Source organism: Bombyx mori, chromosome 5, assembly GCF_030269925.1.
Source record: "Bombyx mori chromosome 5, ASM3026992v2".
In the NCBI taxonomy this organism is placed as follows: domain Eukaryota; kingdom Metazoa; phylum Arthropoda; class Insecta; order Lepidoptera; family Bombycidae; genus Bombyx; species Bombyx mori.
This window is the reverse complement of record NC_085111.1, coordinates 5,942,548-5,962,682: the sequence shown is the minus strand read 5'-3', so window position 1 is coordinate 5,962,682 and position 20,135 is coordinate 5,942,548. Positions and strand designations below refer to the sequence as shown.

General features: G+C 36.6%; 1 protein-coding gene across 1 annotated transcript in view; it reads right to left on the bottom strand.

Annotated features, from left to right (window-relative positions):
- LOC101738767 (homeobox protein dve-1) overlaps nt 1-20,135 on the bottom strand; it is a 133,669-nt gene that overhangs the window by 3,489 nt on the left and 110,045 nt on the right. Inside the window, exons 3-5 of the mRNA XM_004932383.5 lie at nt 8,827-9,015; nt 5,355-5,584; nt 30-851 (exon numbers count right to left, since the gene is read on the bottom strand). Of these exons, the coding sequence (XP_004932440.1) occupies nt 30-851; nt 5,355-5,584; nt 8,827-9,015 (1,241 nt within the window). The remainder of the gene's footprint in view (nt 1-29; nt 852-5,354; nt 5,585-8,826; nt 9,016-20,135) is intronic.

The window sequence follows — 20,135 nt, the reverse complement described above, 5'->3', positions numbered from 1 at the left end:
TTTTTGGTGACATATTTTTTAAGTCGTACCTTAATTATATCTGGTGGTTTTGGAGATTCTTGGTGCAGCTCGTCTGAATTGTTGTTGTTCTTCTTGGTTGTTATAAGAGATAAAGGAGCATCGGGACTCTCAGGACGATCATCTTGGTTCATATCTCCGACATCTTCATCTAGATCTGAACCACCATTAGAAAGATTGTCCTCTGACAAAACCGACATGGGGTATCTACCAGGGCTTTCTGACAACTGCATTGGACTTTTCATAGAATTTTGATCTTGAGGTCCGTAATGATCGTTGCTCACCATCAGAGAACCATTGCTTGGGCTATGACTTCGGCTGTTAAATCCATTAACTCCAAGATGACAGCTAAGGCCTCCTATATTCCGGAGTTCTGCTCGCTTCTGAGCCGCACGAGCATTCTTGAACCAATAGACGACATTGTTTACATCCAGAGGCTTACGACCACGTCTCGATTCCAAATTATTCAGTTCTCGCACGTATTGCTGTATTTGTTGTCTGCTCGGATGTTGGTTTTCGGCGAACCAGCGTTGCAGTTTCGGTAATTCCAATTCGGGATCGAAACTGGTTCTCATACGTGTTTTTTGAGTTGGATATTGACTTTGCACGGTTTGCAATGCGGGATGTAAGTGATCTGGAATGCTGTTCAATGTTGGCGATCGATTTTTCGGTCCTGGAGAGGGATAACGACGAGGACTGAACGGCGGGGGCCGTGGGGATACCTGTGCGGTCCACCAAGACTCAAATTTCCTTCTCATATCTTCTGATGGTTCGTGAAAGTTGTGAGGCCCCGGTGTCCTATCTTGACCACGGCATATCTGAGCTAGAGTAATCTGTAACAATAGAAACATTTATAAAATAAAAGAAAGGAGAGCTGTGAGAGAAAACATGAAACAAAGTAACAAACAAGCAAACAATTTTAGACGATTTTAAAGAGGTCAGTCTAACCAGCGAGAGATACATAGATAATTGCTTGAGTAAACTGTGAGCATTGTTTCACAGAACATCGCCATTAGATTATGAAAATATTAGGCCGGCTGTTAATGCATGTGTCATGCGCAAGCGGCCGACGGTGCTGAGACGTGCGGTGTTTGCTCTCTGGTTAGAGAGAATCACTCCAGCGCGCCGCCGAAACTTCAATCATGGTTTGCTCTAAAACAATGAGCGGAAAGGGCGTTTTGACAATTAGCATCCACCCACTGCTCTCTCGGCTGGGCGCCGGCACTAGCTGAGACTAAGAGCTTCCGTAAAACGCTACGACCCCTACTCGGTCAAACAATTCCCAAAACGTTTAACGTTCGTCTCGTACCGTTATTTGAACAGTAAATAAAACCGTGCGACTGAAATATAATTCGGATGCGTTGTTTGAATTTCACAACTATTTATTCAAAACGATAACGCCTTGTTTGTATGGTTTTAAAAACGAACCTAGTAGTCAATCATAAAAGAACTTGTCAGATTATAGCTGCTTCGCTGAGTTTACCCAGCTTGATAGTTATGCAAGTGAGATCTGCTCCTATCGCTAGATTACACAGAACAATGCTAGCGATTACGACGTCAGCCGGGTTGTCAACCAAGACGGTTTGCTCTGCGAGTGTTGCTAAATCAGATGTTAAATTAAGTATATGAATTAGTTAAATAACACATCGAGATTGTGCTTATAAATCATGTCAGTGGAATTAGAGCGAAGCCAGAGTGATACGTTAATCCATCTCTTTGTTTTATTTTTTAAATAGTGAGCCCATATTTACTCTCAGATATTGTCTGTTTCGGCTTCATGGAAGGTTTACGAGAAGTGGCGCCTGTTGGTGATAACTCGCGTCACGTGTAATCCGGCTAAGTACGTAATTCGGTGTGTGATTGCGAACATTACTTGATATACTCGTGCTAAGAAAGGACAGCTTTAAACACAATAGGCTTAGTCTTATCTGATATTGTTTTAGATGTGTGTACAAATGCCGCGTACGCTTCAAGAAACGATTAAAACTGTACCTAGCTCGGATAAAAAACCTTGAAACATTTAGTAGAATCTACGATAATTATTTTTAAGCGACTCGTGTGGTTCAAACCGAAATATCTTATAAATAACTTCATCGTTTTCGATAAATTGCTCGAATACGAACTTTCTTCAAAGTTAAGAATCGAAATGGTGCAAATTGGCGTGAGATAAATTACCATAGCAGTTCAGAGTTGAGTTCATCTGGCGTTTAGCTGAAGTTCGTTGTTTGATTATCTCGGCCGTTCGGGAATTCCTTTGGTTCATTTGCCGCAACTTTCTCAACTTCAATTTGTTTTATTTGACTCCAAACAGTTGCTCCGTATTTATCGTGACTAAACAGTCAAGATAGACCGCTCAACGTCACAATTGACGGAAGATATTTAATTTATGATTCGTGCCGGTGACTACTCCGGTAGCACTTTAGTTTGCCACTGAGGATGCGAATAGAAATCGCGATACCGTTGAAACGGGTAAGCTTTGTGAAGGGCGCACGTCGAACGCTAACCTCGCGTTTAATAAGATTATAAAGCATTATTTTATGGTATTAATAAGATCAAAAGCGTTCGTACATCCAAAACTCCTTTTAACCCTCTTTCGTTGAGGCTCAACTTAGTAAGACGAGGGCGACCCCTCCCCGCGTTTCCTCCCCGACCTAACCCGTTCGCAACAAGGCGGATATTTAGAAAATATAATAAGGCTGTGCGAGGCGAGGATGAGTCTGAGATTCAATTAAATTTATTATGTATGGAGATCTCGCGTATGAGACAGGTGCTCATCGCTTCGACAAATTGCTGTATCCATCTAGCGAAATGGAGGTTTAAATCTCTTTGTAACTTTACGTGCTAAGATAATTATCTTATACGCGCGTTTTATATGAATAATGTTATCGCTGTCTTTATTCGGCTCATTTAATATCCTGTTTGTTGGTACTAGCAGTGCATTACCGTGTAAACACAATTAACTTTGATATATTCATCTTTAACCCAAGCGTGGAACGTAATATCAAAAAAAAACAAATGAAAATAGAAATAGAGTAAGAGAAATTCAAATTATATACACCTATGAAATACTTCGGCGTCTTCTCCACTGAAACTTCAAGTGATTCTTGTTTTTAATAACCGACAGGACGTACTGTGAGCCCTTAGGTACTGATAGGTCATCCTGCCTATTTCGACGGTGTAAAAAACCTGCGTTCCTATTTTTTTTTGAGTGGGCAAACTGTTATTCTACAAAATATAGACTACAAGATTCACGTTGTGTTGTCTATTGACTTTATTCACATCTTAGTTCCAGGCGATTTTACTGGTGGTAGGACCTCTTGTGAGTCCGCACGGGTAGGTACCACCGCCCCGCCTATTTCTGCCGTGATGCAGTAATGCGTTTCGGTTTGAAGGGTGGGGTAGCCTTTGTGACTATACTGAGACCTTAGAACTATATCTCAAGGTGTGTGGCGCATTTACGTTATAGATGTCTATGGGCTCAAGTAACCACTTAACACCAGGTGGGTTGTGAGCTCGTCCACAAGGCGAATTCTCATCAGAAATACACGTAAGTTAACATAGATACTGATAGTAGTCATTTGTATAGTAGTCAAAATCAATACATAAAAATTTAATCAACTGAAACAAATATAATAGTTTAATTTTTATTCTCTGGGCACGTAATAATTTCGTATAATTTAATCGATGTTTCCACTGAGAGGGCGTTCAATGGTCGAGCTTAAAACATGAATAAAATGAATTTCCGCGGTAATAAGGGGTAAAGGTTTAGTATTCCGCCGGGTATTGTGCACGGATTTGAAAACAATGTGTTGCACATACGAAGCTATGATATGCGATTCTATTTCGTATTTACAGTGCCTATATTCTGTTATCCATCATTTTGTTTTTTTTTTTGTTAGAAATTTTACACGATTTGCAGTTTGCATTACCTACAGGTGTCTGTTCTGGTTTGTGTGAAGATGGAGATAGTTAACTTAATCAAACGCAATATAATGTAGGCAATCCTATAACGCTAACAACGTATAAGGGTGTTAATAAATTGTAATTAGAAAATTGAGCCAAAATTTTAATTTTAATTTTAAATAAAAATAAAAATAAATTGCTGTTCGTTAGTCTCGCTAAAACTAGAGAACGGCTAGACCGATTTGGTTAATTTTGGTCTTGAATCATTTGTGGAAGTTCAGAGAAGGTTTAAAAGGTAGATAATTCTGAAAATGCTCGGAATTAAATAGTTATTTTATACAAATGTTAAGTTAAGTTTATTTTATTTATCGATTGAGGCACTACGAAGCCTGCCGGGTCAGGTAGTTTTAAATAAAAATAAGAATTTTGTGTTAATATCAGAAAAAATCTCTGATTCATTTTTATTTTAAAATGATGCCATTTAACAGCATCGCATCGCATAGCATCGCATTTATATCGTTAAACACAACTCCGTAGGTCAGAACAACAATCAGGTAACACAGAATATTACACAGAATACTGGGAGAGTCGGTTTAGCCCAACGTAGCGTACATTCATTGTCGCTCAAGCCGAATGCGGATCATTTCAAATGAGAGTAATTCGTTTTGACAGATGTTTTTGAATGGCTCCGTATTAAGTTGTTTGTATTGGTAAATATTAAATAAGTTTATTTGTTTGAGCCAAAAAACTACTTATTCGACTGCTATTTAAATATCCAGCTTGAAAATTCAACCTAAGAAGTATTTGGCTATAGAGACGGTACATTATAATGTCCTAAAACAAACAAGTGTTGACTTTCTTCTAGAATTATATGCAATGTTTATTATAAGTTATTTATATGCATTTAGATTCGACTTATTAGCGGTGTCAGTGATCAGCCTGATCGGTCTAACGCTGAGGGAGGTCCCTTCGTTTGGATTTCAGTTAATGTATGTTTATAATAAATTGAGAAAGACAAAACAGTTAAATATAAATTTCTCTTCCGTTTGCCAACTGACTTTATTTTTGATTTACTTTAGGTTAACGAGTGTTATGTTTTATCAATTAAAAAAATGGGAAGTAGTTTTTTTCTTTCAAAAACTCTTTTATTTAATGTCCGTTACTATTATGAAACAGACAGTTTCTTTAGTATTCACGATTTGTATACTTAACTAGAAGTACTTTTACGGTTTAAACTCCAATTTCTTATTACAATTTATTATATATATCTAGTATAAATATTTATTATGTATGTATGCATACTACAAAATCTGTACAGTACTAGAAATGTCAAAATAATAACACACATCAGGCCGTTCTAATTGAGTTCTAAAATAATTCATGTCACTTCTTAATTTTTTAGGTTAATTGAAATGTGATGAAATTGTACTAACCTCATCTAGAGGGCATCCGGTTGACATAAGCAACGGTCTGCTCTGGACCAATAAAAGCCTGAGCAGCTTGTCCTTTATGTCTTGGAGGGGAGTAGGCCTCGGTCTCAGCAGCTGGATCCTCAATGTGGCGACGGTCGTCAGTTCCCCGAGCACTTCACCCACAGTAGCGAGCGGCCCGTCCGAGATCCTCTCGAATGGAAGCGGCTTCCAATTGTTTATCACCACTGAGCCTACAAACAAAACCTGAAGTTAAATAACTGTACATCAGCGGTCGGGGAACCGGGGTAAATTACCCCAAATGGGGTGGGTGGTTGGCGCATTTACGTCGTAGATGTCTATGGGCTCCAGTAACCACTTAACACCGGGTGGGCTGTGAGCTCGTCCACCCACCTAAGCAATAAAAAAAAAATTTTTCATCATCAGTGCGTTCATCGACAGTGCGTTACCAAAGATCTTTTTTGGCGCGTACCATCCGGCTTTGGAATGAACTCCCCTCCACGGTGTTTTCCGAGCGCTATGACATATCCTTCCTTCACGCTTTCAAACGAGGCTTGCGGAGAGTACTTTATGGTAGGCAGCGTCTTGGCTCTGCCCCTGGCATTGCTGACGTCCATGAGCGACAGTGACCACTTACCATCAGGTGGGCTGTATGCCCGTCTGCCTACAAAGGCAATAAAAAAATTTTTTTTGGGGGGTAAAAATGAAACTTTTGTGAGTAAAAGTATATATATTGAAGTGAAACTTTTTTAGAATCGTTAAATTTTTTGTTATTGTTTTCTTTTCAAAATTATCATGGGGGCTATTATAATATGAAAGATACTAAAAAGAAGCGATTTCGTTTTTTTTTTGTTCTTCGCCATGGAGTAATGTCAACTTACACAAAAATATTTTGGGGTAATAATTAAGAAAGTTCCCCGATCGCTGCTGTACATAGACATGCTTTAACAAAAACCGACTTCGAATAGAAAAATAATAATATTCCAAAACAAATTAATATACACTAAAAACAATAATCATCGAAATCGGCTGGTGTGATATTGAGTTATTGAGTTATTCATCTATTTGTCGCGCACTTACATGAGAAAACCATATGGTTTTCCATATGGTATGGATACCATTATCAGAACTGGACTAAATTATAATTAATTTAATAATCATAATTAAAACTACTTTTACGGCTTAATATCTTTTTTTTTTTTTTTTTTTAAATCAAGCCACGTTTTCTGGTCCCGTGATAAGTTCGTAAAGAACTTGTGTTACAGGTACCAGATAACGGAAATAAATGTAAGATTTTTATTATACACATACATATATTTAATATACATCCATAACCCTGGAAAAGACATTTATATTTATCATACAAATATCTTCCCTTGGCGGGATTCGAACCCGCGACCCCCTTGTGTAGTGACCATGTCACTTACCACTACACCAGACGGCCGTTATCATTTGTCTTGTCCAATTGAAATGGGACCACACGGGAAGCGTCAGCTTTCTAATAAAAAAAGAATCCAGTTTCAGTTTTATAGTGCGACCCTTGAAACTGAAACGCATTACTGGTTCACGGCTGAAATAAGCAGAGTGGTGGTACGTGCGGACTCACAAGACGTCCTATCAGCAATTGTGTTTTAAATTTTATTATTTACTAGCTGACCCGGCAGACTTCGTAGTGCCTCAATCGATAAATAAAAGAACTAAACTTTTGTATAAAATAAACTTAAAACAAACAAAAAGGGACGGGGGTCACATCAAAGGGAAAACAAAATTGTTACTTTTATTGAATTCCGAGCATTTTCATATTTATCTACCTTTTAAAAATTTTTTGGACTTGCACAAATAATTTGCCAAATCGGTCCAGCCATTCTCGAGTTTTAGTGCGACTAACGAACAGCAATTCATTTTTATATATATAGATTATTGATGTAGAAGGGAAAAAGATATTTTGACCGAACCGTTAAGTTCTACTAGAGGCCTATTAGTACGAAGACAAGTGGCTTGAAGTCTCAATAGTATAACGGTTTACCATTTGATTCGAAACGAGTTATAGCCTCACGTCAGAACTAAGCAGGATGGATGGAAGATTCAACCTAGGCAGCGTCGGTTTAGTGTGCCGCTAGAAATTAAGCAATTTTTAAAGTACATAAGTTATGAATACAGAGTCGGCTAACGTTCTATAATAACTTGAAGAAAGAAAAAAAATGTTTGTATGAGAGATTAGTTACAGGATTAGTGTCACCCATGTTATTAACTTTGGTGGCTTCGCGTAAATTTGAAGCTCGTTTTTTTTTTTATTGAATAAAATCTTCTATAGTGAAATTTAAATTCACATTCCTAACCTCGAAAATCTCGTGTAATCAATATTTACCGTCCATCAAAATATTTATATTTATTTAACAAAATTTATGAACGAATTAATCTATCGTAATCTATTATGTTGATTTATACAAATTTACATATAATTTAATAAGAATATTATTAGCAAATCTAATATACTTTTAAAACCGTTCGAAATTCTGTTTGTCATATGAGACCACGCGTTTATCGGAATCTTTGCGTTTAGAGAAGGATTTTTAAATAGCTGTAATGGACAGGCGAACTCATGAACCTTTTTATGTCAATAGAGCTCAAGGACATCATATAGCTAATGCCGCCTTGAAACATGAACTCTAAGTCCCCTTTCTTTCTTTTTTTGTTTTCTTTGGTGGATGGACGAGCTCACAGCCCACCTGGTGTTAAGTGGTTACTGGAGCCCGTAGACATTACAGCGTAAATGTGCCACCCACCTTAAGATATAAGTTCTAAGATCTCAGTATAGTTACAACGGCTGCCCTACCCTTCAAACTTTTCAATCAAATTTTTGTATAATAGCTGTCACAGCTGCAACGCATGATTCTCTCCAACAGAAAGAGATAGAACTGCCCTACATTGCGCCCGATACATAGATAAAGTACCATTGAAGAGAAATACGAAGCGCTCGAGAATATCTGTAAAATTCAAGAACAGTTCTAGCGGAGTGCGAATTTTCATTTTAATTAGTAATTTTGTTTGGTTAATAAAGTCATAATATTCAAAGGTCTCCACCGTGTATTTTAATAACTGTTACTCCAGTTATTTCGTAGTCGTCGTGGCCTAAAGGATAAGACGTCCGGTGCATTCGTGTTGAGCGATGCACCGATGCTCGAATCCCAGGCGGCTACCAATTTTGACGTGACAACGTCTTATAATTCGATGGAGTCGGCTGCACGCACGAAAAAACATGACTCATGCGGCGTTACCTCGCTCTGAGGCGTATTTTCTTATGACGTTGTCACGTTCAACTATCGTCAGTAAACCGACTTTACAGACAACCGATTTTTTTTTTTCTAATGAAATACGTACTCAACAAATGTTTATGTGAGTACAGCCGGCTCAGTACCAAATCGAAAGTTAAGTATAGTCGATTTATTTATTTTATTGTTGAACTCCAAATTACCTTTAGCAGAAGCAGCTAGCTCATGAGGATATCCAAGCCTCATCATGGCCGCCGGCACCAGCTCATGGAACGCCGTGGCGGCAGGAATTATGACGTAACTGTCTGTTTCAACGATGGCACGTCGTCTCCAATTACTCTCCTCCAACGAAGACACGGCTTCCACCACACAATGGACCGGCAAAGTTTTACCTTAAACAAAAAAATTTAAATGTCACTTAATTTTTATTAACGTTTTTTTTTCCACACATCTACAACTTCTCGGAATTAATGAAATTAATTTCTATGTAATAACGTCGAAATTATTCAAATGAAGTTTTAAAAAATTCAAAGTGCGTAGTTAATCAGGCATTTTAATTAACATAAAGAGCTATAGAATAGATAGATTCCGATTGGAAAAATAATAAGGAAAAGATCCACAGAGCTTTTCACTAAAATTCGTAAGAAAAAACGTGTACTTAGTCGCGAGACGCGGAACGGCGTCGCGAAGAAGGCGCTTTAATTATTTAGCAACTTTTGAAGTGAAGAAGCAATTCTTTTGACTCGCGGACGCGGCAAAAAACCAAGGGAAATGCTTAAAATAATAATTAATCCCCGCACAGAGAGACGGCCAGCGCTTTGACGCCGATGCTTTTACCGGCCTTTGTAAATGCTTCTTTAGTGAGATATTAAATAGTTTTCGTTGTCTTTTACGCTTTTAAAGTGCTTAAAATTTTCATTGAACACGTTTTTAGTGAAAAGAAACATTTTAAGCGGCCCGTACAATATCCGATTTTTGTTTGATAAAAAAAAAACGTCCAATGAACACAACACTAACGATTTTCTTCTATACCTCTTTATTGCAATAATTCGTGTTCAAAAACGGATAGGGAATAGTTATTGTCCAGAAACAATGAGTACCGGCGCCCCAGCACTTATTGAATTTACATATTCTCCTTAATGCTAGTATGGAAGTTAGTGAGAAATTATAAATATCGGAACAATAATCTATTTTAATACATGGAATAAAGAGATTTACCCCTTTAGAGAATATACGAAGTTTGAGTGGCTTATATTGTACCATACTAGTAGGTTAAGTGAAAGAGTGCATCGCAATTACTTTAAACCGTTTACTATCAATGCACATTTTTTGTACACTATATTTAATAGCTTTGTTTTACTGGCAGATAGTACCTACATTCGTGCCGCATTCTGCCGCGAAACAGTCTCTCGTTTCCGTCTAAAGGATGGCCAACCGTTATACTATAGAATTGAGACTTTGACCTCATGTCTCATGGCAGCATTCACGTTATGATGTCTATGGACTCCTACAATCCTACAAGCCTTCAATACTCCTGAATGTAATCTACGCAACAAATAAATAAAATAGTTATTGACAGCATTAAAACAAGAATAAGACGATGATTACACAATTACATTACATTCAAAAAGGTTGTCTATGTTTCTATTTTTCTATAACAATGCGTTATTGCAAAAAAAAAAAAATTATATTGTCAGTCAAAAGTATCTGTTCTAACTCCGAATCTGAGTACGATAACGGTAAGTAACTTTCAATAGTTTTCTGTCTTTTGTGGGCGGAACGGGGGTCGTTCGAGGGTAGTTTCAGGTTAGCGCCTAACCACCTATGGCTTATTACGAAGCTCGGATTACAGGGTTTAGAAGCGGCCTCGCCACGGGACTGTCCTTTTGGTCAGTTAAATCCTTTGATTATGAAACTGTAGTCCTGGCCTGATATTAATTTAACGGTTCTCAATTTATTTTGTTGGTATTCAAATAATAGTCGCCCGTAAGATCGTTTCACCGTTTGAAATTACAGCTATCGGAGAGAAAAAAAAGTTTCGGATTAACCACGTTTTTTTTAATCATCGAACACTCTCGTGAATTGTAATAAAATTGACGTTTCAAATTGAAACTCTATGTTAAATGTGAATTTGCAAATCGAGAACAACAAAGAATATCAAATTATTGTCTATTAACGCCAGTCTGTGAATTTGTGTACTGTATAACGATCGAGTGAAACACGTAAGTAAAATAAACTGGGGACATTGTTTTGGAAATAGTAGTATTTAGTAACGAAAAGCATTAATTTATTAATATAGCATTCTTTTTTTATTTTATTTTTTTATTGCTTAGATGGGTGGACGTGCTCACAGCCCACCTGCTGTTAAATGGTTACTGGAGCCCATAGACATCCACAACGTAAATGCGCCACCCACCTTGAGATACAATTTCTAAGGTCTCAAGTATAGTTACAACGGCTGCCCCACCCTTCAAACCGAAACGCATTACTGCTTCACGGCAGAAATAGGCAGGGTGGTGGTACCCACCAGCGCGGACTCACAAGAGGTCCTACCACCAGTAAAAGAAGTATTCTCCGGAAGATAAGGTTATATCACTGTCCGTGACTTTCGGTGACAAGGTATTACGTCACCAGACTGGTCGGAAGTTTGACGATCGACACCAACACAAACTATTAAAAACCTAACTGCAATGACTACTAAATTCAAAATTGTTTCTCAAAAAAATCATCCCAATTAAACAACCAAACAATGAAATAATTGGTTTGCCACCATCTCTAAGTAATTACTTACACGATCGTATCAAACACATAGACTATACGCTAATCTCGTAACAAGGACTGTTGTAAATTGGAACGGCATTAGACCATTCGTTAGCACAACATATATACGATGCGCAAAAAGACGCACAGATAAATCTAATATATGCTTCTTGGTAACATTTAAGATAACAAGTAATGAATATTGAAATAAAGGCTTTGCCCTGGAATTTTTACTAAAAGTAAATAGCATTAACAGTATTTATTTTAAACTAAAATGAATTAACTTTCGGCTCAATAGAAATAGGTTAGCCCTGTTATAGTTTATGTTGATACCGAACTACAATCTGTAAAAAGTCTATATCGACGCTTGAAAGGCAAACGTGACTAAGCGACAATAACTGCTTTGTACATAAATGATAGGCAATAACCATATTCGATGCGCAATAAAAATATATTTCTAGGTCTATTAAAATCATTTCAATCCCACAGCTACTAGCTAGATTCGTTAAAATAAATTTTGTTTTCAGGTATTTCAACTTTAAATTAGTCTACTGTAAGGTTCACGCATTGTCGATTGTCGCTTAGTCATCTTTGCCTTTCAAGCGTCGATATGTTTTTATTAAAGAGTTCTGAAAATATGATAATTTCAAACACATTGTGGATTTTAACAGAGTGACGTCGACACAATACATGCACGTCAGAGCGGATGTTGAAGCTTAAACAGATATGTTCGGAATGAAATTCGCCACTTTTCACCGACGCTTTCCCGTCCCCGATCTTACGTAGATGTTCTTAACACTAGAAGCGTTTGATTTTTTATTTATTTATGCTTGCGGACGATTCATCAGCCAATCTTTTTTGATATTGTTAACAGAGTCCATAGTCATCTTATTCTCCGAATCATTACGGCGCTTCAGTAGACCGGGCATTTTACCCATTAATCTACGGATACTGTGGCGCTTGTGCTAACAGTTTTACTGTTCAATAACTGTATATCTTCAAAACATCTCGCAGCTAGATGCTAATTTCCAATGATCTCGACAGTTTCTCTGCGTTACTAAAGCCAATCTAGTTTTTCTCTATAAAATCTAAAGTATTAACAATGAACTCTGAGAGACGTGTGTACTTAACTCGGAGTTAGCATAAGTATTTCGCTAAAAGTCTCATCCGGAGCCCTCGTAAGAACAGAGCGTGGCTTAATTGGGTTCCCCCGTCTTAAGCTGTGTGCAAACGTGCTCGATTCTTAAAAGGCGCCGTTGTTTTTGTTTTGGATTTTTTATAATTGTTCTATTTCATGAAGTCGTAAGTCGATCGGTGACAATATCAAGTAAAAGGGTATTACGGCATTCGTAAATAAAACAATACATACATTCACATATCAAAACAACGAATATCTGGTGGTTAAAATTTTATCTGTAATATTAAAAACTTTTATATAAACTCAAACTTCAGCACCTAATTAACTTAGTTTAAGTCATATTTATTGAGCTCTTATACTTTCCGGTTACTGAAGACTTCATTGGTCCTGCGTCATAAAATAATACGTAGTATTTTATTAGTATTGTTTAATAAGTTACACACATCACTTATTATGCCAACACTATTTTAAATTTTTTTGAAGCTATTTTACTTTTTTTTTTTTTTTTTTTATTGCTTAGATGTGTGGACGAGCTCACAGCCCTCCTGGTGTTAAGTGGTTACTGGAGCCCATAGACACCTACAACGTAAATGCGCCACACACCTTGAGATATAGTTCTAAGGTCTCAGTATAGTCACAACGGCTGCCCCACCCTTCAAACCGAAACGCATTACTGCTTCACGGCAGAAATAGGCGGGGCGGTGGTACCTACCCGTGCGGACTCACAAGAGGTCCTACCACCAGTAATTACGCAAATTATAATTTTGCGGGTTTGATTTTTATCTATTACTTCTACTACTTCTAGTTACTATCCATTTACGCTTTAAAATTATTAAGTATATTCTCATAACAAAGAACAAATCCAATAGATTCAAATATCCTAACAACTTTGCATACAAAAAAAATACTATGAAGCATTGCGTTCTAACAATGAAGTCTCTATTGGATTTGCGTGTTTATCGATGGCACATTCGTGAGTAATGATCTGTTTAGATTGGCTAAGCAGTGGCGTGACGGAAGCTGAAACCTGGCAAATACCGTGTCATGTTTTTATGCCATCCTGTTTTTATAATCTATTGTATATAAAGAATAGTGCGACAGCGTATTGTTTATTACTGTACGGATATTTGTGGTTCAAATCTATACTAATACTAATATTATAAAGAGGAAAGATTTGTTTGTTTGTTTGTTTCGAATAGGCTCCGAAACTACTGGACCGATTTGAAAAATTCCTTTTCTATTAGAAGCCGACATTGTCCCTGATGAACATAGGCTACTTTTTTAAATTTTTTTTTATTTTATTTTTTTTTGTTTCATGTTTCCGAAGCGAAGCGAGGGCGGGTCGTTAGTGTAAATATAAAATGGCAATCAGTAGTCCGTTATCGTATGAATTATTTAATGTTATAATTTAATTATAACTTTAAATAATAAATAACAGTTAACTTATTCCTCTCCCTGCAAGGTTGCCTGGAAGAGATCGCTTTCAGCGATAAGGCCGCCGATTTATATACCGACTTTTGTTTTATTACTTTACTGTGTACATATTAAGGTGTTATATAAATAAAGAGTTATTATTATTATTATTATTATATAATTGTGACTGCTATGAGCAAATTTGCTGTGAATTAATAAATTAATTACTGAATTTTCGTTTTAATCGTGGCTCACTAGCTTTCGTCAGCTTTCTGATGGAGCCAATTCGATTTTTATAATAAATTCAGTATAATTTCTAAGAGAGAAGTACTGAGACAAACCTACTATTACGATTGGATTGGTTTGACAGTTATGAAATATAGAGATAATCTATCATGATTAGAAAAGGACAGAGTGATCATTTTTATTGTGAGCCAACATAGATTAGTATTACCTTCCTCCCTATTTCTGTCACTAACGCGTTCCGGTTGAGTTATAGAACATTTATAGAATACTTGAGACTTGGATCTCACGTCCGAATATGGGTGGCAGGCAACATTTATGTGGTTTATCGACTCCGGTATTACTTAAAAGTAGCTGATCCATGAATTTATCATCTCATAAATAGCAATGAAACATAATTATGATAGAACTAGCGACCCGCCCTCGCTTCGCTTCAGAAACATTAAAACACACATAAAAACCAAAAAAAAATTAAAAAAAATTAAAAAAAAATTGCCTATGTTCATCAGGGACAATGTCGGCTTCTAATGGAAAAATAATTTTTCAAATCGGTCCAGTAGTTTCGGAGCTTATTCGAAACAAACAAACAAACAAATCTTTCCTCTTTATAATATTAGTATAGATATAGATAACAATAAAAAGAATATTCTCTGAATCCATTCCACACAATAATAAACTTAAAATCCAATTCAAAAATCCAGTTTACTTAAGTTTAATTCTATAGTGCAGTACGGATGGTGGATAGCCAACACCTACCCATTAATCCCCTTACGCGGGTCCCCCGAAGTTTCACCTGCCCACCGCAGACTACCTAATTCCTACACAATACAAATAAAATGGACTTTTGTTTTAATTATTGTTTAGAATTTCAAAAAATAAAAGTCTTTCCAACGTATCAAAATTCAAAACGAATTAATCTACATGTGTAAGTATGCGCTTATGCCCTTTTTGTATTGAAATTGCTAGAATAATTCGATTACTGATCAACATTCACAGTTCGTAACTTTGTTAGTTAACAAATCGGATTTCTTTTCTGCCACACATTTCCCGGATATAAGTTTTTATCACATAGTACTTGTAGTTTCTTGAAGCCATTAAAATCAAACAACGCGGCATTGTCGCAGGTAAGCACGCGAGTATCAACTGACCGACTGTCTAGGACGGTAATGCGACTCCTAGGAGTTGACCATGCGGCTTACCCGCTAAGCTTCCACGCCATTATACTGAACTTTAATTCTCATATTTTCCTTCGTTTTATTTTATTGTTTGAAAATTCATTAAATGTATGATTTATAAGTAACCTGAAAGTATAGGTCTGAATAGTTGATTTATTTTTTGAAGAATATAATGAAGTATTTAAGAGGTGTTATCAAACCCGCAGAAGTTATAAATTTGTAGTTTTAGTCACTGAACAGTGCGTAAAAAGAGTCCGCAATACTAAATATCATCATCTTGCCCAATTCGACCCCCAAAATAGTGATTTCTGGTCAAATGGTGGGGTATCCGTAATATCATATAATATGTTTGAAATATCGACCTCGTGTTTCAAAGTGAGGGAAATTCACACTACCACATCTATGTGCTACGTAACCATTTAAGACTAGATAGATTGTACTCGTTCACCCATATAAAAATATATGACAAAAAAAAAACTCCCGACCACTGCCGCATAATTTAAAAGTACGTTAGTTTCAAACAAATTCCCTTCAAATAATAAATAAAAAGTAAATGAAAGATCACATAATTAATGTCTCCGTAATTGAGTCCTACAGAAATACAAGGATAATAGAACGCTAGAGCTTGACACATCTAATAACCGCTTCGAAGTTCGTATTGAAATCACAATTCTGTTTGACACAATATCCACACGGAGTACGCTAAGATAACGCTCACAATTATTGTTAAGGCGTTACATCTGTCAAAGGGCGGGTTCGAGGTTTTAATTAAGAAACTCGGTTCATCCCTCCGGAGAGAGCTCTAATTGTATAACATTTATTGTTGTGAAATTTGAATGAGATTACATGTTATGAGATAACAATAAGGACTTATGTGTTATTACGTTTCTAAATATTTTGGCGAGATTGATTTAAAGAATAATTCTCGTTTATTTACATAAGTTATTATTAGAGTAAGTTATTATATATAAGTTATTGTGATATAGTTAAAGTAGTATAGTGAAAGTATATATAAGTAAGTTATTATAAGTCATTATCACTACATAATATAAAACAAAGTCGCTTTCTCTGTCCCTATATCTGTCTCTATGTATGCTTAATCTTTAAAACTACGCAACGGATTTTGATGCGGTTTTTTTATTAGATAGAGTGATTGAAAAGAAAGGTTTATAATATGTATAATAACATCCATTAAGTGGTGGAGAAATCAATAATAAATTACAGTTTCCGAAGCGAAGCGAGGGCGGGTCGCTAGTATATTATATAAGTTATTATTAGCACGACTGACAGGCATAATTATTTTACCGTGTGAGTATTAGAGCTATATGATGATTCTAGTGTAAAGATTGTTTATTAAGCATTTTTTTGTTATTTTTAGGTGTCGATCGTTGAGTAAGTGTTAATATTTGAGTGTGCCTATAAAAAGAACTTGATAATGTATAAATTTAATAAGGTTTAAATAAACATTTAAGAAACAAATACATTTTAGTCGCAATACACTGATGCATGCTGCTACGTGTGAATTAATATTGTTATAATACTTATTTATAATGTGTTATAAGCTTCTTCGGACACATCATGCAGTCTCTCAGATATGAATTAGAGAAGCTCATAATTTCGGGTCGCATAGAGGGCAAGGTGAAGTGAAGAGGTCCGGTGCATTCGTATCTAGCGATGCACCGATGTTCGAATCCCGCAAGCGGGTACCAATTTTTCTAATGAAATACGTACTTAACAAATGTTCACGACTGACTTTCACGGTGAAGGAATAACATCCTGTAATAAAAATCAAACCCACAAAATTATAATTTGCGTAATAACTGGTGGAAGGACCTCTTGATTCCGCACCACCGCCCTGCCTATTTCTGCCGTGAAGCAGTAATGCGTTTCGGCTTGAAAGGTGGGGCAGTCTTGTACCTATACTTGAGACCTCAGAACTTATATCTCAAGGTGGGTGGCGCATTTACGTTGTAAATGTCTATGGTCTCCAGTAACCACTTAACACCAGGTGGGCTGCGAGCTCGTCCACCCATCTAAGCAATAAAAAAAAAAGAAAAGCGCGTTCTGGGCAGAGCACCAGCTAGATGGTCAGATTTGGTAAAGGAAGCGGTTTCTGGTAAACAATACCATGCGATCCATGCCACCCATGATCGAACACTGTGGAGGAAAGTTCCATGTAGTCGCGATCCTCAGCAGTAAGGGAACGATGAAGAAGAAGAATACTTATTTCAGATCAATCTGTTCAAATTAATTTTAAGCTATATTATGTATAATTATAAATGTTTTGTCATATTGGGTAGAAGTACCTAAATACGACAGCAGCACCGTCGGCGCCTAGTTGGAATACCATCTTAGGCTACCAACGATTAGGTAGCGGAATAACAGAGATAGAGAGGTAGAGTAAATAAAAAAAATCCAAGGATACGTCTCAGAATAAGGATTCACGTAATATCTTCTGACTTAAGAAGCTTCCTTTCGGGTTAAAATCAAAACGAACCGTATAGACATTGAATAAAATCAAATTCCCTATTGAAAAACACTTCAAACGTATTTCAATAACAGAACTCAAGATTTAATTGAATCACTGGGCGACGAATGTAGGAAACATCATCATTATCTTAGCCTATGCGACAACTCGATCTGAATGTACCATTCTCTGGGCTTTGTTCCTCCCCTTGTCAATCGCTAACACATTTACCCACTTACCGCGGCGAGTGGGTGCAAAACTTGCAAAACGTACGCTATTGTAAAGTACGCTTCAGACACAATAACATGTCGCGGCGACACGCTTATCGACCGCGCGTCAAAGAAGTTCAAAAGCGCGGTTTAGTATTGCGACTTGGCGTCGTTTGTCAGTTTACGCCGGGAGTTCCGATTGTTTTCGTATAACAAATAGCCTTTTTGACTCCATCTCGTTTGTTATTTTAATTGACATCGCGAAATATACCCGTGTATTTCTGGTTGTGCACGCCATATGTGTTTTCAAGCGTTTTTGTTCTGTGAATCAACTCCAACAATGTGTTTCTTGAGGGTAGACAATTTCGTTCCTGGATTTCAGTAAAAATATAACCCGGTGATTTTAACGGAATGTCTCTGTTGTTATTATCACAAAATTTTGTTAGATAACTCTGTTAGACTGAAATTAATTATGAAAGTTAAAAATAAAACGATAATACAAAGCAACAACTCCAAACAACACAGGCACGTCTGTTGACACCTTTACGCCCATGCGTTAATCCCATTTGTGTAATAAAATCTGTGCCTTAGCCGCGAGTCGCGACGCTGGCAAGCCGTGATCCGACCGTGAAATGCTTGCCTCCTCACGATAATCCTGTTAGGTTAAGAAGGTTTCCACATATTACGTGCTTTGCTACGCCTTAAGGATTAAAACGTGTACGTATTACTCGATACGAGTTCTTGAGGGGCGCATTGTCTTATTGATTTTTGTTGCTAAGTAACTTAAAGATTTTGGCCGAGGAGCTCAGAGCTGTGAAAGGAAACTTAGGCGTCCATGATTATCGTGTTTATACTATTTAGGATTATCGTAACAAAAAAACATTTGCAGTGAGAAAATTTTAAACAGTCAGCTGTAATTTTTACAAGACCGCATACGTGGCGTCGATTTCAAATATTGTCGTAGGGACTACTTGTTCTTTTGATTTTAAAATAGCTTAAGGATACTTGCTAAGCCAATTTGTCGAATTGTTTGGATAACTAGACTTTTTAAAAGACGTTGATCAAGTAGGTATACGCTAGGCATAAGTTAAGCTGAATGATTTACGAATTTGATATCTTTAAAATAAAAATTTAAAAGTAAAACTTTTGTATATTTGAATATCGATTAATATTTGGCTTTCATTAAGGAGTTATTTTTTTAGGTCAATGGATTTTGCACGATAAATCCATCTGGCTACCAGAAGGGTTAAGGAGCCTGCCACTAAAACTTTCTGCTACTATTTTGACTCTTAATGGCTTAATCCTCTTATTAAATTAATCAACCTAGCTTCCTGATTCTTATGTATATTTAGTAGTGGTGATATGGGATGTTTCAAGCCCTTTACAAATGGTTCCAATAACAAAGCAATGACGCATACCTGGATGAAAGAAAAAAAAACCAATGCACTTGAAAAAATTTATGTATTGTCTCGAGGTACATAGCGGTATTCAACATATGAATCTCAAATCATTGAAGCATTAGCCATTAGATCGTCTGATTAATGTAAATATTAAGTATTGCTTCTGTTTCGTGTAACATCACTTTTTTAATAATAGAAATCATTTCCCACATCGTCGATGATTGCATCATTCAGTTATTTCTCCAAAAATATCTATTAACTGATTTTGGCTATAAATTTTGCTTAGATAATCTGTGAAAACGAGTAAGAGCGAAACTATACGGCAGTCTATTTTTAGCTAACCTGTTATTTTAGTGTCATCAAAGTACATACACTTTTATATTTCAGTGTTCGAATTTTGAGCACTGTATAGAATTTTACTTTTTAATTAGTGTTAGTTAATCGGCAAATATGTACATACTAAATACATTTGTTTTGAAGTATATAACGTAGCTAAGCACGTCTCCGCCGAATTCGTAGGAATTAATTTAGCAAACCTAGTGGAGCCGAGCTTAAGCGATTAGGGAACGGCAAAGATGCAACGTAGATTTACGGTAAAGCTCGCCATGACAAGGTGGTCATCGCAAGCCCCCAGATCCTCGCGCCGGACAATGAAGACAAAGGGCCTTTAAATTATTCAGACAGGCCAAAACCAACCTTAATATCTT